General features: G+C 40.8%; 1 protein-coding gene across 1 annotated transcript; it reads right to left on the bottom strand.

Moving 5' to 3' along the window:
• Positions 1-12,843: 12,843 nt before the first annotated feature.
• Positions 12,844-20,757, bottom strand: RGS21 (regulator of G protein signaling 21). The gene is made up of 4 exons (XM_054384158.1): positions 20,747-20,757; positions 16,216-16,292; positions 13,992-14,158; positions 12,844-13,047 (listed from the first exon to the last, which is right to left on the bottom strand). Exons 1-4 carry the CDS (start codon positions 20,755-20,757, stop codon positions 12,844-12,846), a joined length of 459 nt encoding a protein of 152 aa, XP_054240133.1.
• Positions 20,758-21,231: the final 474 nt, after the last annotated feature.

The raw sequence follows: 21,231 nt of genomic DNA, 5'->3' as shown, positions 1-21,231 counted from the left end.
TTTCAAAATGCTAATGTATGAAAATGTTGGAGAGGAACAGTTCTCTGCCCAGGGACTACTAAGTATATTTTATAAAAGAAATGAGCCCTAAAGAGTTCCAGACTGTATTGAATTCTAGGGCTGCATTTGGACCTGTGTACTCAGTTCCATATGTATTCCTTTCAGTCCCTGAAGCAAAGCTCAGTGAAGCAGTTTGTCCTTAATGCCAAGTGCCAGGTCCTGCACTTGGGTCACAACAACCCCAAGCAACACTACAGGCTTGGGGCAGTGTGGCTGGAAAACTGTCTTGCAGAAAGGGACCTGGGGGTTCTAATAGACAAGCAGCTGAACATGAGCCAGCAGTGTGCCCAGGTGGCCAAGAAAGCCAAAGGCATCCTGGCTGGCATTAGAAATGCTGTGTCCAGCAGGAGCAGGCAGGGGATTGTCCCTTGGGACTCAGCTCTGGGGAGGCCACACCTTGAGTGTTGTGTCCAGTTTGGGGCACCTCAATACAAGAGAGATGTGGAGGTGCTGGAGCCAGGGCAGAGGAGGGCAAGGAAGCTGGGAAGGACCTGGAGAATAAATCTGATGAAGAGTGACTGAAGGAGCTGGGGATGATTAGTGTGAAAAAGAGGAGGCTGAGGGGAGACCTCATTGCTGTCTACAACTGCCTGAAAGGTCATTGTAGAGAGGCTGCTGCTGGTCTCTTCTCCCAGGTAATTAGTGATAGAACAAGAGGGAATGGCCTCAAGCTGACACTTGGTAGGTTTAGACTGGGCAATAGGAACGATTTTATTCATGGCAAGGGTGGTCAGGGATTGGAATGTGCTGCCCAGGGAGGTGGTGGAGTCTCCAAGCCTGGATGTGCTTAAAGGTGGTTTGGATGTGGTTCTTGGGGCTATGGTTTAGGGGTGAACCTTGTAGAGTAGGGTTCTGGGTTGGACTTGGTGATGCTGAGGCTCTTTTCCAACCTGAATGTTTCTGTGATTCTGTGAATGCAAGGCCATGCCTTTGCAATTCCAGTTCTTAACGATCCCCATTGTATCCAAAGCCTAAAGGGGCATTGTATAAACATTATTTATTAGTTTAGCCATTTGAGAGTTATTTTTGATCAGAGTTAATACATTCATCTGAGTAAACAAGCTCTTATACTAAGGTGCAGAATGTCCTTCAACAAGGCTGCTAGATATCACCTGTCCAATGGGCTGCATTTCAAGCTGCCTTCCCTTCAATATATTAGATTAACATTTATGAAGCTGAATCTCATTGCACTCTTCCCCCTGTCATTGCTCTGCTGCCTCTGTGCAATTTATCTGCAATTACATTGTACTACCTCCTTTTTTTAATGCCTGCAGATTTAATTTGCATATGAATTTCACTCACTTTTATACAATTGAAGAGCTTAAAGGAGCTCACTAATGGGCTGCAATTACTTTTGTCATTTCTCTTTCTTCATGTGGACTGCCAACAAAAGATCAATTCCTGGGATAATTTGAAGTACACAATTAACATTAAAATGAATAATAACACCAACTTCACTACAAAAATAATATGTGAGAGACAGTTTTTTTTAACATATAAAGCCAGCTAATTTTGTGGCACAGATGGCAGTGCTTCCATAAGCACTTTGGTAAGCAACAACTCACAGGAATTGTCTGATAAACTTCTTTTACCAATGTATAAAAACGTGTTTTCACACAGTATGCTGAAGTATGAATTAATTCATATTTCCCTGCATTCTAAAAGGAAACAAAACAAACAAACAAACAAAAAACTCTTATTTAAGAAAGAAACAAAAGGTTTAACAAAAGATTTCATTTTGGTAGCTATTAAATCCATAGATACATTTGGCTTGGAACTGCATTTTTAGAGGGTCACAGAATCACAGAAAGCATCTGGTTGGAAGAGACCTCAAAGATCATCCGGTCATAGGATAATGTACTTAAGGGTGGTAGGCATTTTCAGACAATCAGAGAATTTTTAGGGGCTGGAAGGGACCTCAAAAGCTCATCCAGTCCAACCCCCCTGCCAGAGCAGGATCACCCAGAGCAAATCACACAGGAACACATCCAGAGAGGTTTTGAGTATCTGCAGAGAGGGAGACTCCACAACCCCCCTGGGCAGCCTGTTCCAGCTTGTTTTCTCTTGATTCACTCCACAGAAACCTGTGGAGATTTTCAGGGGACCAGGCAAAGAGTTTTTAAAACTGGACTCCCCTTTACCGTTCCTCTAATTTTAATTTCAGGCCATGATACAAACTTTTATTACCTAGTAATGTGTGGCAAAAAAACCCAAACAAAACAGACAAACAAAAAGCAAACAAAACCCAAAGAAACAAACAAAAAACAAACAAACAAAACCCCCAAAGCGTTGTGCCTAATAAAAATGTTAGAACAACATTGGAAGGATGTTCTGGAGAGCTTGGTGCTGGTCTCTTCTCACAATTAAATAATGATAGAACAAGAGGGAATGGCCTCAAGCTGCCACTGGGTAGGTTTAGACCGGACAGGAGGAAGAATTTTTTTCCCAGCAAGAGTGGTCAGGGATTGGAATGTGCTGCCCAGGGAGGTAGTGGAGTCCCCAAACCTGGCTGTGTTTCAAGGTGTTTTGGATGTGATGCTTGGGGATATGGTTTAGGGGTGACCCTTGCAGAGTAGGGTTCTGGGTTGGACTTGGTGATCCTGAGGGTCTCTTCCAACCTGAATGTTTCTGTGATTCTGTGATAAAGTGACTGCAAGCAGCCAGCATATTTATAAAATACCTGATTTGGCTGGCTTAAAAAATTACGCAGCATCTCTAGGAAAACTAATGTATTCCTGGCAGCAGAATGCAACTCCAGCTTGGCACATCGTTGTCACTGCAGAGAGGTGCATGGGAAATGTGAGAGTACCTGAAAAATGACATAAAAGTTGGAAACTATGAAGTATGGTTCAAATACAATTTACTCTAATAATTCTTGTCTCAGAATATAGAATTGCCAACACTGTCTCGTTATCAACAGTGGGGAAAAAATGTTTAATACTGTAAAATATATCAGTATTAATGAGTCTGTCTAGTCTGGAATATGTCACACCATTTGACATGAAAGAAGATATGTCACAAAAACCGTTTTTATGCCATTTATCAAGCCACATTTTTCATTTTATTCTCCTAAAAAAGGCTCAGCTCTGGTAAGAAATTCAATAAATAAAAGGGCTTTTCAATCCTGCTTTTTATTTCATTACAACAGGCAAAATGATTGCCTTTAGATCAAAACCTAGTCCATTTATTCTGGAAATTAAATTCAAATCAGTTTGAAACTATTCATATTGTATAGTTGCTGGTGGTACTTCAAGAGAAGTGATAGCACCATACAAGTTTAGAGTAGACTTGAAGCAGCACAAATCCCTTCATGGTGAGGAGCTTGGGTAAAAGACCAAGCAGAATGCAGACCATAGAAAAATATTAGTAATAAACCAGTAGTGACATAGTGTCTGCCCCTGGCATTTTATCTGGCAGCTCCCAGTTTGTGTTAGTGTCATTTTTCAGTGCTAACAGCATTTCAGAGGTTTTCTGTTGTCAGCCCCTTCATCCTGAATTTGCCTATGCAACTTGTCTACTGAATATGATGTTTTAAATAACAAACTAGTTCAGCCTTTCAAAGGAGCTTCCACTGTTACAAGATGTGAAGAATGAGCTTCCTCAAGCTTCTGGGATTTATACTCCTCTACATTATTCATCTTTTATCTATTTACAAGAAACTACCTCTTGAGCACTGGATGTTGGGTATTTGCTTAGGGTAGTGGCAGGAATCCTCTCACTAGATCAGAACTGTTAATAACTTTGTTTATGTGAGATGGTAGTTTCACAGAATTGTCAGGGTTGGAAGTGACCTCAAGGATCATCCAGTTCCAACCCCCCTGCCATGGGCAGGGACACCTCACACTAGAGCAGGTTGCTCAGAGCCTGGCCTGAAAACCCTCCAGGGATGAGGCTTCCACCACCTCGCTGGGCAACTTCTTCGAGTGTCTCACCACCCTTATGATGAAGAACTTCTTTCTATCATCTAATCTAAATCTATTCTCTTCTAGCTTGGATCCATTCCCCCTAGTCCTAAGGGGGACCTGACACCCTAAAAAGTCCCTCCCCAGCTTTCTTGTAGCCACCTCCAGATACTGGAAGGCCACAAGAAGGTCTCCTAGGAGCCTTCTCACTTCCAGACTGAACAACCCTCTCAGCCTGTTCTCATAGGAGAGCTGCTCCAGCCCTCTGATCATCTAGTTTAAAAACTCTGTGGCTTGTGGTTAATGTACTACAGTTCCTCTGTACTTCAGGGGGAGAAAATATTTTTAATAAGAGAACTTTTTGTCACTGGAATTTGATGAAGAATTGACAGTTGAATACAGTGCTGTTCATTGAAGAAGCTTCAACCTAGGAATGGTTGACCATTGTGGGATACTGAGTTGGATGGTCTGTCTGTATCCTGCCTGGCTCTATTCCCTGTGCTGTGCAGGGAATGTGTTACTGCCAACATGGATAGGAAAAAGGGTTTCATCCAAAATACTAAACTCTGCATCTTCATGATTTGTTCTCGTGCTGTACTCTTCTGTCTGCTAAAACATGATGAGGACAGACTGAGAGAGTTGGGGTTGTTCAGTCTGGAGAGGAGAAGGCTCTGAGGAGACCTTCTTGTGGCCTTCCAGTATCTGAAGGGGGCTACAAGAAAGCTGGGGAGGGACTTGTTAGGGTGTCAGGGAGTGATAGGACTGGGGAGAACGGACAAAAACTAGAAATGGGGAGATTCAGATTGGATGTTAGGGAGAAATTCTTCCCCATGAGGGTGGTGAGACACTGGCACAGGTTGCCCAGGGAGGTGGTGGCAGCCTCATCCCTGGAAGCTTTTGCAGCCAGGCTGGATGTGGCTGTGAGCAACCTGCTGTAGTGTGAGGTGTCCCTGGGCATGGCAGGGGGGTTGGAACTGAATGATCCTTGAGATCCCTTCCAACCCTAACAATTCTATGAATTCTGTGTTTATAAGACAGTGCAGTGTGTTTGAAATTTTTCAAGGAATGCTACTTACTTCAGATTTTTTTTAAAATTTTCCTTTCTTTTGTGGGTTATAGACCTTTAAGTTTTAACCATTGTATTAGGGGAAAAAAAAAAGCTAAAAAAACAAAAACCAACCTGGTTTCCCTACAGTTTTTACTGAGTACCTGCTTTTGTTTGTCGTTCCAGGGCTGTTATGCATAGTAAGGAAACTATTCATAGAAGTAAAAATAACCTACATGCAAAACTACATGGAAACAGATATGAATTGAGAGACAAATCCATCTCTACTCATTTTACATGCAAATAACTAAACCTATGTAATATAGAAACGAAAACCAACAACAACAACAAAAAAGAACTACAATAACAAAAGAGCAAAACCAAAATAATGTCTCATTTAGGACAGAGAAAGTATATCACAGTAGCTGGAAAGCATAGCAATAATATAAACAAGAAAGGCAAGGGATCGTTTCCTCTGGTATTGTCTCATTTTTCTTGCTAAAGATCAAAGCATCCAGGGCCTCTCTGAAATCATCTATGACAATACACTGAGTCTAATTTTCAAGCCTTAATCTTATAGAAGTGGAAAATCTGAGGGGAGGGGGGAGGGGAATGAAAAGGAACTTTTCTGGGGGGTGTTGTTTCTCAAAATGAACAGCTGAGGAATACTTTGAGTGGAGGTTTTCGTAATCATTTTAGTGTCATTTGTCCATTCTTCCAATCACTTTTGATTACTAAATGAGTCTTTCAAATTAAGTTATTTAAAACTTAAATTACAGCTCCTAGGCATTGCAGAGACAGAATATCATGCTGCATGTACTGAATGAAGGTCAATATGCATGGAGATCACATTCTTATTACTCAATTTCATTTTTTCCTTAACAAACATGGGCTGCTTCTTGACCTTTAACCAGTGTCAGCAAATGTGACACTGCCTCTTTTCATGTTTGTTTGGGTTTTTTAACCCCTTGCTTTTCAGTACAGTGGGAGGCAGAAAGTATGCTTCGTTTTCAGACCCATCATGTGTTTTAAATTTCTACCAGCAGTACCAAGTGCAATTGTCCTTCAGAAATAAAGGTGTTATACTGATTTCATTAATTTAATTTACCTGCAGGAGCCAAATTAGGAGTGGCAGGTTTCCCTTTTCTTATATACAGCATTAAAGTCCAGATGTAACATAGTCTTCCCCCCAAATTCAGGGAGCCTTTCTGGTCAAAAGGCAGCTATTTTTGTTCTCTAGTTTTCAGAACTTCTGGCTGGTTTGTATTTCTAGTTCAGGGAGTGGATTGTATTATCTTGCATCAGATCTAACACCCACACAGGTGAGCAGAGGCCCTTCCACTGGTGGAGGTGCATTTGTTCACATGACTCCACCCCAGCTGGAGCATTGCTAAAGATGTGTAGTATAGAGAGAAGATAAAAATACACTGAGCCAGCTCTGACATGCATATGTGAGGAAGGTTTCAAAGTTTTCTAGCTGCTGCTTGCCAGAATAGTTTGTCCACGCTGGCATCATCCATGTTTGGATAAACTGCAGCAATTGTTAAAGCTGTTAGTGCCACTTTCCAAGCCCTGACGTTCATTTCAAAAGCTGCATCCTCTAAAACAGCTGAACTGGGATATATCCCACAGATATTTCATCAAGAGGTAGATCATATACATCAAAAATCAGGCTAGTTTGTGTACAAAAGGTGCTGTTGCCCCAGTGGCTGCAGAGAGCTCAGGGAGAAGAGGATGAGAAGGGTCTCAGTGTGCCATGGGGACAGATCTCTTGGGTTTGACATCAATCAAAACAACTTAGGAAAGCCCAGCAGTGAAAACTGCTAGTTGAAAATCCACTTTGACAACTCTGGAGCCATAGACTGATACCAGGTTTCTGTATTTGGGTAGATGAGCAAAAGTCAGTGTGAGTTACTCAGTGTGGGTTAATGGGTGCAAAACTCTGCAATCTGTGTAGATTCTCAGCAGAATGGACATCTTGTTTAGCAGCAGATGCTGCCTGCGGGATTTTTGTACTCTCAACTTTGGATCAAGGTCAAAAGCCTAGGAAGTTCTTGTGCAAAGCCTGTGGTTATGTGCATCTGTATAGTATCACAGAATCACAGAATGTTAGGGGCTGGAAGGGACCTCGAAAGCTCATCCAATCCAACCCCTCCTGCCAGAGCAGGATCACCTAGAGCAGATCACACAGGAACACATCCAGGTGGGTCTTGAATATCTCCACAGAAGGGAGACTCTAACGTATGATTTTGCATTTTTGCTTGGTAGTGTCAGCTGAGGATTTGCTGACAAACCAGAAAATACAGTCTCTTCATCTCCAGCATTTACAGAAGTAAGCTGAATTCTGCAAACCTTTCCCAAGACATAGGTAAAGAGTCTCACAAAGTCCTGTTTGCCACTGGAAGTGCAGCTGACTGCCTATAATGTGGGATTGTTCTGTGCTTCACAACAATCCTGGTATCAGTCCTGTGTTGAGGACTAGTTATGCATTTGTTATATTTATGCATATGCTTATTACTTATGTATTTATAGATATGACATACATGCATAATATATTATTTGATTTATTATTATATTGTTATGCCTTTAATGTTAATTCTCTAACAGTCCTGATGTGGACCTGATGGATCTCATGAGGTCTGTGAACTTAGATGCTGTTGGAGAATGAGTCCTTTAGAAAGAAAATAATTCTTCTCATAGTGGAGATTTTGGCATTCCTTGAACTTGTAAACAGAATGGAAAAAGAAACAAAACAAAACACACACACACAAAAAGCAAACAAACAAAAAAACCCAAACAAAACCCACCTTTTTTTTTTCTTTTTTCTTTTTTTCCAGTGAAAGCAAGTGGGAAGCTTCAAGTACAAAGGTGGTTTCTATGACATTTATTGAGTGCTTTCTGTTTAGCTACAACAGGTTTCTCTTCCTCTTTTTATTTTGGGCTAGTAAAAAAAAAACCAAGCAAACAATAAAATACACCCCACCACCAGCACTACAAAAGCTCCCTAAAAATTCCACCATAACTCCTGTAAGATAATTATTGGCATGTGATACTCAAAATTAAAAATGCTATAGTATTTTTCCATTGTAACCTAGAGCTCATAGGAGGATAAATAATTCTGGTAATGTGTTAGTGCTTGAGGTTTACAGGAACAGGTGATGTGCAGACTTACAAGAATGGTTCTGTACAGACTTATAAGAGTAGTTGTGGCTTACAAGAATAGTTGTGATAGCCTCTCTACAAAGTTTACATCCAGGCTTTTCACACTTCAGTGGCTTTGACAACGAAAATGTTGCTCTGGTATTAGGTGGCTTTGTCTGAAGGATTGCTCTGAAGCCTCAATGAAGATCCTGACTTCTGAGAGTGACTGTATGCTCCCAAAATATTAAAGGGCATAAGTACATTAGAGTTTGATGGAAGATGGAGTAACTTTTCTAATGCTGGAGCGTGTCCAGAGAAGGGCTATGAGGATGAGCAGAGGGCTGGAGCTGCTGTGCTCTGGAGACAGACTGAGAGAGTTGGGGTTGGGTAGTCTGGAGAGGAGAAGGCTCTGAGGAGACCTTCTTGTGGCCTTCCAGTACCTGAAGGTACAATAAGGGCTACAATAAAGATGGGAGGGACTTTTTAGTGTGTCAGGGAGTGATAGGACTGGGGGGAATAGAACAAAACTAGAAATGGGTAGATTCAGATTGGATGTTAGGAAAAGGTTCTTCCCCATGAGGGTGGTGAGACACTGGCACAGGCTGCCCAGGGAGGTGGTGGAAGCCTCATCCCTGGAGCATTTTTGCAGCCAGGCTGGATGTGGCTCTGAGCAACCTGCTCTAGTGTGAGGTGTCCCTGCCTGTTACATTTTGAAAGGGGAACTTTAGCCTAGTTCCTGACTGCAAAGACTGAAAGTAAATTAAATTACTATTGGATGCAAAAGGAAAATAATGATAAGGTCTATATAATTCATTGGCTTGCTAATGGACATTTAGAGAAGAGGCATGTTCATTGCATTTCATATTTCTAGACTCTAGTTTGCTGGTTAATAGAGCTTCATTTGCTTCCATCCCAAACTGAGCTGGTCTGGCAATTTGATTTTTGGGGTAGTTTCTCCAAATTTGGGGGGGGGGGGAAGGGGTAATTTCAACCCACCACACTGCCCATGGCAGAGGGGTTGAAACTGAATGATCTTTAAGGTCACTTCCAGCCCTGAGAACTGTGTGTGATTCTGTGTGAATTTCCTAACTGCTGCACAGCAGATTACACAACTGAGCCAAACCCGCTCTGGAAGTCCTTGGTAAAGCTCTGGGATTTTAGCAAAGTTCAGTCTAAATCTTCTGAATCATGCTGCAGTGCCTGGCCTTTTCCTGTCAGATTAGCAGAGATTGAATATTAGGCCATGCTCTTTTTTTTTTTTTTTTTTTTGGTGTTGTAGATGGATGAAGCATCAGTTTTAGACACAGAAAATGAAGAGAAATATAGATTGCTGGCTCCCTCTCATCTTTCACACCTGGCTGTTTTCAGATACTTTTGAAGTGGATCTTTAATAATACTTGAACAATAAATTATATTATGGAAATTTACAGAAATGTGACTGTTAAGCTCCCAAACACTTCAGTATGCTGTTTAATTGCATCTGATATAGCCAGGTAGTGCTCTGAGGTTTTTCATAATTAATTGTGGGTGTGCATCCAGTTATTTGTTGGATATACACCAATTTGTAGTCATCAGTAATTTAAACTCTGCAAAGCTTCCTCTTCTATTTAAGCATCTGAAACAGATTAATTAATAAAAACCTTGAAAGGCTTGATCAACAAAACTTTAATTGACTTTGCTAACTAATTAAAACTAGGATTTAATTAGGGGGTTATGAAAGGATTAGTACTGTTACTTTACACTTGGGTCTGTGATAACCCCTATAAGTGTAATTCTTTCTTTTAAAGCATTCTAAATTAATTGAAGCTATGTCATTACTAAAACAAATGCTAAATGCTGAAGTGTTAAGAATGATCTATTCTTTGGACAATAATTAACCAGACATCATGTAAGCATGATACTTCCTACTGTTGTTTTTATTTACTTATCAGAATAATAGCATGCATTATTTATATCAAGTTTAACTCTTTTACTTTTTTCTTATCATGCTACGTTTTCAAACCGTCAAGAACTGAAGAGCTCTGGCATCCATCTTCCTACCACTTTGTAGCTCTGTTTGTGTCGGGATAAATTCAGAAGCATCAGAGTTTTAAAGGGGCACAGAGAGAGTTGTTGGGATTTCATGACCACACATCTTTTATCAAGGTACTTTTTTTATCCTTAAATCCAAAACGATTGGTAAATGAGAAATCTTTTTGTGTATGTGTCTTTCCACTAGCCTTACTGTGAAAGGTGATGTGATCTCACTTCTTGCTACACTGGGAATTTTCTCTACTGAAAATGAGAATTGGATTTGTAAGAAGAGAAAATGACTTGCTGCATTTTGGAGTAAATGATGTAATTTCAGCAGTCCTGGCTGCTGTCTTGACTGTGAGCTCAAGCGGCAGAAATCCCCCAGGGCAGGCAGGACACCGAGGCTGCACTGCAGGCGGAAGTTGCAATTTTCCACTGAAGTATCATTGCAAAATGAATGGTAGCTGTGGGACTGCAAAACAAACCCACATCCTCCTTCTAGCTCAACCTCAGTGATTATATTCATTTCTCTGCTAACCGCTTGGACTGAGGAAGAAAGAAAAGAAAAAGAAATGCTGACAGCAGGAAGAAAAAAAAAAGCCCAGGGTGGTAGAAGAGATGATGGGTGTCAAAGAATTGGTATTTTACACCCTACCTACCTGCTTAAGCTGTAGCAGGACTTTAACTGATGTACATAAGCAGCTTTCAGACTCCTTAATGGTATTTGTTGTCTAAATGAGTTAATTTCTTGATGTAGTTTGATAAAATAGAGAGGAACTATTGCAGAGAATGTGATAGTATATAGAAGGCATGAACGGAGTTCCAAGCAAGGAGAGATTCCTGGAAATCTAGAGCAGCTCAAAGGCAAAAGAATTAACAGGATCAAATTCATATAAAATGAAAGATTACAATTTATTTTTAAATCTTACTAATGTCTTTCCCATAGTGAACATTCTTCCCACACAGTATGGGTTAAAATATTACTCTCTTGACTACTATGCCACAGCTCCTTCCTTCACATAAATATGCAGTGAATCCTCTAATAGCAAGGAACGAGATCAGTGTCTGCGTTTGGAGGTGCCTGAAGATTGCTCTAGAGCCTGTGGCAGTTTGAGGCTGGGTGGTGCCTTTAAGGAACCACAAAGTTGCAGACCTCCAGAGGGGACAGAGTGTCCAGGAGGTGGACTAGAAGATATGTTTTATTCCCATAAGTCCCGCATCCCTATAAAACCAGTTGCAAAATCGATTTTCTTCCCTTTTCCCTCCCTCTCTCTTCCTAGGAAGGACAAAATCGATTTTCTTCCCTTTTCCCTCCCTCTCTCTTCCTAGGAAGGACAAAATCGATTTTCTTCCCTTTTCCCTCCCTCTCTCCTCCTAGGAAGGACATTCAGGCTCTTATCTTCCTTGGCAGGGAAAGGAGGCCCGGTGTCAGCCTTGGCAATACCTGGAATTGCCTAACTGGGGCATGGAGTTGCCAAGCTGAATTTGTGCTGTGTCACAGTGGTGTGGTGTGGAGGGTAGAGAGGCTTGGTAGGGAGGGGGCATGAAGGCTTGGGTTTCTTAGCCTGGCTTAAAGGGAGGTTTGTGTGAGGCTTTGGCTTAATGAGCTTCTGTGTTAAACCCAGCCTATGGATTTTGGGGTACTGTAGATGCTTTGCTGTGTTGTATGTAGTTGTGAATAGCTTTTTCATTTAAACTTTCCAATCCTATCCAGTCCTCTCTGTGAGTGATTTTCTTTTGCCCCTTTTGGAAGAGCAAATCTGTCCTGCTTTCAACCATGACAGAACCCTATCACATTTTGCTTATTTGAAGAGTAACACTATGACTAAATGCTGATTCACATGCTTCTTTGCCTAAAATTGTTTTTCTGATGCTTGCTTATCTGTATTTAATTGAAAAATGGTAATAATTATTGACATTACTTGTTCATGAGTGCACAGGAACACCATTACTGATGCATTTGGAAAAGCTAAGAAAAATAGTTATTAATTGAAAATGCACAAATGAAGAGTCACTCTTCCCCCACCCCCCAAAAAAAAATGCCTACACAATTAATAAATGAGCCTTTTCAATTAAAAAAAATTAAATTAAATAAACACAAAGAAATGTGAAGATCATCATATTGAAGACAGCTGCATTATGAAACATTAATCTGCTCTGAATGCCAGGAAAGTTTGTTATAAAGCAGCTGCCTATGAATTAAATATTAGCACAATGTGTTATCAACCATATTTCTACTTTTCCTGTTTGAATTGCTATAAAGCATGTTTAAAAGAGGATTTCAATTTCTTTTTACAAATAAGATGATGAATGAATTGAGTAAATGCATTCAAGTGGCCTGGAAGGAATTAATTTTTGAGGCCATACTTGTAAAGAAAAATCAACAGTGAAGCAGAAAACCAAAACATTCTGCTTGAAAACATGTAAACACTTTGACAAATAAAGCAAGCACTGGAAAAAAATTTCAGGGGCAAACTTCTTTACTAAAAAGGTAGCTAAAACATCCTAGCATACTCCAACCTGTTTCTGGAATATTTCTCCATTGTTATTAGAAAATATAACGTGCACGTAGTACTCAAAAACTAGGTGGCAAAGGCAATTCTTAGATCTGGTTTGTACAATCACTTTGCAACTCAGTACAGATAATATTTTCTCAGTGGGAGGCACCCCTTAGATGTTTCCTTACAAAAATGGGAGCCACTTCTTCTGATTTCTGTTCTTTTGCTTCTTTACTAGGTCTTTGTACTCTTCTGACCTTAGAAACCTGGGAAAAGAGTCCTTTGCCATAAGGCTGTAGATCAGTCTCTGAGCATCATCAAAGCAGCTGAGAGTGGGCTCTGATATATTCTGAGAGATGTCATTTTTAGTATGGAAGTCAATATTAATCTGTAGGAAGAAAGGAGGCATAAAACCAGTGTCAACTTGATTGGAAAGCTGAGGTCCGTTCACATACAGGACATAGTCCACATTTGAATTTCCTCACAAATAACCTGGCTGATGCAAATAAACAGGAAAGCCATCCCTTTGTTTTCTAGCATACTCAATTCTTAATTTAATTTGGCTTTTAAAAGGATGCCATCATTGGGAAAAAAAAAAAAAGGAGGGAAAACCTCACTCGTGATTGTTTCATCTTTTTGCCAAAACAAATCCTGTGAGGTACCAATTGTCAAAGAATAAATTAGAGGTGAAGGTAATCAGCAACATTTTACATTTTGGCTCTGTTTATTTTGTAAGGTGTAGTTTTTGGTTTCTTAATAATGAAGTAGATTGCAATTGTATGTAAGATGTGGGGACATTCAAGACACTCACTATCAAAAGCAAAACCCCCAGTATAAAAGTTTGTTAGGGAGTAGAGTATCAACAACAGTTAATTAGCAATTTGTTACTTCACAGTGAGCATTTTTTAAATAATGAAGGGGGGGAAAGAAATGTTGGGATGAACATTGCAAATTTTCATCTGAATTTTCAGCATGTCCAAAATACCTGCACAAAAGAGTTAATGTAATCATTAACATTCCAATATACTGGTACCTAAATTAGTCCAGAAATGGTGCTAATTGTGTTTTTTAAAAAAGAAAACATACAGGAGATATAGCTCCTTACATTTTAAGGCAGAAATTTCAGAAGGTGGGATAAAACCCATGCCCTGTGTGAAGAATGTATTTTAAAGTATAAACCAGAGTTTATACCTCACAGACTTCTATACAGCATTTTCTGTATGGTAAGTAACTGACATGAAAATAGAAGTACAGCCACATTCAGTTGTATTTGCCGTGATCCCATTGGATTCCCATCCTCATTAACCAAAGTACATGCAAAAAGCTGTTTACCTCCTTTGGTGCATCAGCTTGTATAAAGTCAGAGTAAATCTTTTGGGCTTTTGCAGCCATCTTAGTAGAGGACCTGGTTTTCTTGAAGTCCTCGCAGGCCAGCCAGAAGTCCACATTCTCCTCACTAAACTCTGACTTCAAAAATGTCCTAAAAGCTGCCAAGCCATCTGGGGAAAAATGCACGAGATGATGGGTAAACTGCAATTTTACATGCAGATTACATGTATGTGTTCACATGTGTGCATGTCTTAGGAGTGGACAGGAAATTACATTTTACCCTCCCAAGGAAGTAAAATCAAAATGCTTTCACACAGGCTTGGAAAGAGTTAGAAGTAAAACAGAAGTACTATACACAACTACATACAGAAATTACACAACACCCAAATTCACATTCAGCCTCAGCCCAGTCCTTCGAGCTGGGCTTACAACAACCTCTTTAAGCCAAAAAAAAACCCCAACCTTTTCAAAACCTAACCCACTTATGCCTCAGTTTCCACCGCCCACACCTCTCTACCCTCGCCATGCCTCTGTGCCCAGATGGCACAGAAGAAATTCAGCTTTGCCCAACCGTAGCAGGTTGCTCAAGGCCTAAACCCTCCCCAAAAATGCCAAAGGAGAGATAAGGTTGGGCTGGGAGGAGAGAGAGAAGAAAAGGCAGAACCAGCAGAAATGCTTGGGTTTATCTGAAGGGGGCTACAAGAAAGCTGGGGAGGGACTTTTTAGGCTATCAGGTAGTGATAGGACTGGGGGGAATGGAATAAAGCTGGAAGTGGGGAGATTCAGGCTGGCTGTGAGGAAGAAGTTCTTCCCCATGAGAGTGGTGAGAGCCTGGAATGGGTTGTCCAGGGAGGTGGTTGAGGTCCCATCCCTGGAGGTGTTTAAGGCCAGGCTGGATGAGGCTCTGGCCAGCCTGATCTAGTGTGAGGTGTCCCTGCCCATGGCAGGGGGCTTGGAACTGGATGATCCTTGTGGTCCCTTCCAACCCTGACTGATTCTGTGATTATAGAGATGCAGAGCTTATGGGAACGAAATAACAAGAGATTACACTTTTTGGTGTGTATCTTCTGGACCATCTAGTCCTCCTGGAAGACTTCTCTATGGTTTAAGACACCCCAGTGCCTTAAACCCATGACACTGTGTGTATATGTATGCAGTATATATAGGGTCACTTCTGTGTTTGATGTTTTTATGCCTGTCAGCCAGCAGTTTAGTCCGAAGAGGCTGCTATGGGAGAAATAGGAAGTCAAATTGCAGCCACAATAAAGTGATCACGAGAATCCTTTCTGAGAATTTCTAATTGAGGAACGCTCTCCACACCTGCCTGCTGTGGTATGGCCTCTTCAGCACTGATATACCAGTCAGAAGGGGATTCTGCAGATTTTGGTCAAGAGGATTTGTAGTGGCTATGAAATTAAATATCTGAGCTCTGGTCTAAAAAAAAAAAAAGTTGATAATTAAGTGGTAAGGTGCTCCTCTTGAGGTTGAAGATGGTCTGCCTAAATAGCACTTCCATCTCCCGTCAAGTAATGATTAATTTTTGGATGAAGAGATGGATTCTTCATTACTTCTTTGGCTTTTATTTTTCTTTTCCTTTTTTTTCGCTTTTAAGAAAAAAAAAATGAAACTAAAAAAGGTTTGCTTGAAAGAAAGAGTTTTAAAATTAATCCAAACCACAAACTCTTGAAAAGAAAGCTGACAGCACCCAAATTTAGTTGTGATACTCAAGGCAACAGTGTGGAGTCAGAAACAGTGTGGAGGTACCCCAGAGTCCAGGCCACAAAGTTACTGCAGGAAAGTGGGGTAGGGGTGAGGAAATATTTAAGTGACACATGGTTTGGGGCTTCAGGTCAGCAGAAATGGGATGTCTTGGAGAAGTGGCTTTGGATATATTGGAAATTAATATTTTGTTTGTTTGTTTGACTGAAAGTCAAAGCACAACAGACATTCTCTGTAACAGGAATAGCAGGAATAGCAGGAATAGCTAAGAAAATGGTTTTGGCATTTTTGTTGTTAAAAAAATAGGAAAACCAGACCCATTGCACAATGACTTTAATAACCATTATCTCCATAAAGCTTTTTTGGAGCATGTCTGCCTTCTTACATGTCCCTTAAGCACTGGCCAGAAGACATTCTCTTTGCATCTTGAAGAAATATTGCCCCTGGTAAGCAACATTTGTGAACTGGGTTGGCACATGTTTTTAAAACAGCGTTTTCAGCTTCTTACCTTTATTAGCTAGTAGTGTATCCACAGACTCACAGCAGGCCATTGTTTCACCAGTGTTTGACCTGTGGAAACAACATCTATCCTTGAAAATAGCATTGTGATCTTTTGCCTGTGCAGTCTGTGGTAGCTAGTCTATTACCTGGCTCTCTCCTTGGGGGAGCAGGGAAGCCAACAAAAAGTGTGACATAGTGGTTTTTAGAGTGCAGAGAACCATAGAGACTGATTAAGTACAGCACTGTTTCGCAGAATCACAGAATGATGGTAGGAGGGCTGGAAGGGACTGCAAAAGCTCATCCAGTCCAACCCCCCTGCCAGAGCAGGATCACCTAGATCAGATCATACAGGAATGCATCCAGGTGGGTTTTGAATATCTCCAGAGTGGGAGATTCCACAACCCCCCTGAAGCAGCCTGTTCCAGTGCTCTGTCATCCTCACAGGGAAAAAACTTTTCCTCCTGTTTCCATGGAACTTCCTGTGCCTCAACTTCTACCCATTGTCCCTTGTGCTGTCATTGGGCATCACCCAGCAGAGCCTGGCTCCAGCCTCTTGGCACTCACCCCTTACATCTTTATAAACATTAATGAGGTCACCCCTCAGGCTCCTTTTCTCCAGGCTAAAGAGCCCCCAGGCTCTCCTCCTAAAACACTGGCACTTTAAGTCATCAGTAATGCTTGCAAGTGGTTGAACTATAATTAAAGCATAGCAGGTATGTAATGAATTTTCAAATCGATTGGATTAACCATTATTTTACATGGCACTTTCTGCTTGGAATGAGTAGGATTATCTGAAATGTTACCATGCCAAGAGTGGTAGGAGGAATGGGCATTACTTCAGTTTGCCACTGGTTATAAAAACCGCAGTAAATTCCTAGTTTTGGTCCTTCCTTTGTAACTCGCTACAGGTTTCTGTTAGAAATGAGGCATGGAACAGAATATGGGCCCTTGCTCTTACCAAGACTGCGTGCTCTGAAGTTGTTCCAGCTGGTTCAGAAGCAAGGCTTAGCGTTCAGGCTAGCACAGGACAGCCACACTGATCAGACAGGCAGAAGGATGTCAGATAAGGGAACTGCAGGCAAAGCGTGTGGAGTATTTTTTTTTCTTTTACTTTGGGTAGGATGGTCTCTCTGAATTCAGTGCACAAATACAAACCCTGTCCTTAATTCCTGCAAAATTATGCTTTGATTAAAATTACTACTGTGTGAGGTTTTTTTAATTTAAACATCCAGCAGAGAAAAAGAGCCTCCTTTACTGGCATTGTTGGCACTTTCTGTCATGAAACCTTGGAAGAATATGAATTCTTGAAAATGAAACATGTTGTGGAGGTGGCAGAGCATGTGTAGAAGTCAGGATGTGCTGACCTGCTTTCCTGCATGGCAGTTTTTCTATCTGATTTTCTCAGGGGGTTTTGGCAGTTTGGCCAATTTGCAGCGTCCCCAAATAAACATTAGCCTTACATCTACTGTTTGACAGTAAGTAGGAATAAATCTGGTCATCTGAGCTCGTATTTTGGTTTAGAATAAGGAGCATATTTTTTCAATAAGCCTCAGTTCAGGGGGCCTGTAACATTATCATCATCATCATCATCATCATCATCATCATTATTATTATTGTTGTTATTATTATTATTGATTATTGTTATTACCATCATCATAATTATCAGTATTATTATTAATTTTTAAAGGAAAATTTTGAAAAACAAAATGCAAAGCTTACAAATGTCCTCAGCCAAAATTATTAAGTTAGGACTTCCAAGTGTTAATCAGTTCTTGTTGTAACCTCTAAAAACAGGGAGTAAAAGATGAAGAATTTGAGCTGGTGCCCTACTTTCTACTCGGAACAGAGTCAGTTGAAGGTTTTATCCTCAGTTATTGAAAGTTTTAGTGAATTTATTTTTTAAAACATAAAAGTTTAAAGGGAATGAATAATACTATGCTAGCTTGTTGCACCTTGTAAAAAATCTTGAGATAAAACAAACAGCTCAAAGTAAAAGGCCACAGTAATTGATTTTTCCTTTTCTCCTTTCCTCTCCTCCCTTCTCCTCTCCTCCCTTCTCCTCTCCTCCCTTCTCCTCTCCTCCCTTCTCCTCTCCTCCCTTCTCCTTTCTTTTCTCTTCCCATTTTGGAAACAGATCTTGTAATAAGGAGACAAGGAGACACATCAACTCTAGAATACCTGCAAGGAAACTTGGAGAGGTAAGTAGTGGTTAAATAGAGGGGTATCTCATGCTGCTTTTGTGGAAATTTGTATTTTATATGAATGGTAGAGTTGTATTAACATGACAAAGAAAGAGGAAACCAACTTTCTAATTCTCTGGTTGTGCATCAGCAGGATTTGAAATGGAATTTACATTCTATGTGATTACAGTAGTGACTTGAATTCCTGGCAGCTCTACAAAGATTCCTGTGCATCTTCTCTCTCATTCGCTGGCAAGAAAGGGGAAATTGGAAATTTTGGAAGCATTTTGTTTTGTTTCAGTGAAAAAATCAAAACAAATTCCAGGATTTTTGCTGGGAACAGTGTCCTTTGGGGTTTTTTTCTGACTTGGACCTTGGTTTCGTTCAAAATCTCACCACTTAATTTTCCTTCTGTGCTGAAAGGCTTTTCTCAGTGTTTCTTGTTTCAGGCAAGCAAATTCATGTGGTGTAATTCTTTTCTACTTCGTGCTTAGGTCTTATATTTACAACCCTTAGGGAGAACACGAGTTCACCCTAACTAAAAGGAAAGCAGGTCGCCCTTGGTCCAGCAAAGCATCACAAGCCACAGACACTGTCCACGATACTGAGGGGTGGGAAATTTGGATGAGTGGATAACAAGGCTCTGTTAAAACACAGCCCCTGCTTGCCCCTACTGAGTGCTTTTTCCTCTAGCCTAGCATGTCTTTTCAAGACAAGAGGACAATCCATCAGGACAGTATTTTGAAGTAACCTCAGAAATGAGGTTCACTATGCTTTTATCCATCTGGCCAGCTGGTGGCTGAAATCAGCTGTAGAAAAGACCTTTTATGCTATTGGCTTTCTGTCACTGTATGTGCTCATTTTAAAATTAGGTATTTTAGGAGCTAAAAGGCTCTTGAGACTGATACATGGACCAAATACTTTGTTCTATTTAAAATATTACAGGTTTTGTTAATTTCCACCAACCCCCCAGAATTCTGTAAAAAAAAAAAAAAAAAGGCAAAAAACCCAACAACAACAAAATTATACTTCTAAGGGAAATCTGAGATCTTGACTGTCAAAACCTTGCTCTGAAGTGTACAGGTTAGAATCATAGAATTGTCAGGGTTGGAAGGGACCTCAAGGATCACCCAGTTCCAAACCCCCTGCAATGGGCAGGGACACCTCACACTAGAGCAGGTTGCTCACAGCCACATCCATCATGGTGTCTTCTGTCTGGCCACCTTGCCACACTAGTAAGTCAGCTGTAACTGAACTTGATTGAGGGATCCTCCTGGCCTTTTCAAACTGGTGGCTGGGTGGAAGGCTGGATTCATACACTGCTGATCAACAGCACACAATGTCTCTGAACCACATGCTGTTTCTGCTCTGCCTTCCAACCTCACGCTGGAGCAGGTTGCTCACAGCCACATCCAGCCTGGCCTTAAAAACCTTAGCAGAAGAGGCTTCCATCATCTCCCTGGGCAACCTCTGCCAGTCTCTCACCACCCTCACAGGGAAGAATTTCTTCCTAATATCCAATCAGAATCTACCCATTTCTAGTTTTGTTCCATTCCCCCCAGTCCTACCACTACCTGACACCCTACAAAGTCCCTCTCCAGCTTTCTTGTAGTCCCCTTCAGATACTGGAAGGCCACAAGAAGGTCTTCTTTCAGCCTTCTCAAGTCCAGACTGAACAGCCCCAACTTTCTGTCTGTCTCCATAGGAGAGGAGCTCCAGCTCTCTGATCACCCTCGTGGCCCTTCCCTGGCCATGCTCCAGCAGTGAGAGATGTTTTCCACAGGTATTTCTCAGCACCACCAGTAACGGTATTTTCCAATTGTAAATTTATGAACAAAATTCAATGGTAGTGTCGCCATATAACATAGCTGTAGTTTTAATTATTTCAACAAACTCTGCCATTTAGCAAGCAAACTTTTTTTGCACCTGTCATTTTACTGGTATTCAGGCTGCACAAAATTGTATTTGAAGAGTCAGATTATGTCTGTTTATACACACAGGGGAAAGTGGAGTGCAAATACAGTCAGTCCGCATTGAAACCACAGATGAAAACTGAAACACAGCATTACCTAGCACTTTGTGAGCCAACGTGTGTGGGTGGAATTAGCAGAGAATGTCCTCACTGTAAATATTTGCTGCTGAAATGAAAGGCCAGGATGAACCAGGCAGTGTGAACCTAATGCTGCTTCTCTTCCTTCTGGCTAATATTATTTGGTTTAATATTTACTTGCAATGGGAATGGCAAGCAGAATTGACAACAAGAATCAAAATAGTCATACCAAGCTAAAGGGGAAGGAAAAGAGAAGCTGATCATCCTATGTATATATCCTATGATTAAAATAGCCATAAACCACTCACTTCACTGGCATTTTTTTGTTCCACTGTCACAGGTAGGGCAGAATTTCCTTTTTCTGACTGATCTTCAGAGCTGAAGGCAATGTGACAGCAGGGAACAGTAAAATTAGCATGTGAATAACCAACCAGCACAATGCAAATTGACAAACTCACCTGCTTTAAAAACGTTTCTTATTTCTTAGCAGTGGCCATTCTAACTCAATGTACCGAGAGGAATTTTAATTGAAAACAATTCACATGCAAATATCTCTCAAGACATAGTTATATTTTGAACAATATCCTAACAGAGAAATAATCCTGTGATTTATTTTTTTTTTCTCATTGACCCTTTGGCTTACTGACTGTGGAAAACAGGAGAGGAAAATTAGGTCAGTGCACAGGACTAGAATATTCTTCACTCTAATTGTTTGCTCTCATGTTGTATCTGCAAAGCTTATCCATCACCTTATATGCCTTGAAGTTCTGAGGCCCTTCAGCCATCCTGCTTT

Source organism: Indicator indicator, chromosome 10, assembly GCF_027791375.1.
Source record: "Indicator indicator isolate 239-I01 chromosome 10, UM_Iind_1.1, whole genome shotgun sequence".
Taxonomy (NCBI): Eukaryota; Metazoa; Chordata; class Aves; order Piciformes; family Indicatoridae; genus Indicator; species Indicator indicator.
Note: the sequence above shows the minus strand (reverse complement) of the source record. Positions and strands in the feature narration are given on the sequence as shown.

Bases quoted from the DNA above. Each gene is read 5' to 3' on its own strand.
- RGS21 (XM_054384158.1), bottom strand. The intron at 14,159-16,215 runs GTAAGAAGCTGA...ATTTTTCCCCAG, and splicing joins TACACTACTAGCTAATAAAG to ATGGCTTGGCAGCTTTTAGG. The intron at 13,048-13,991 runs GTAAACAGCTTT...TTCTTCCTACAG, and splicing joins AAGCTGATGCACCAAAGGAG to ATTAATATTGACTTCCATAC.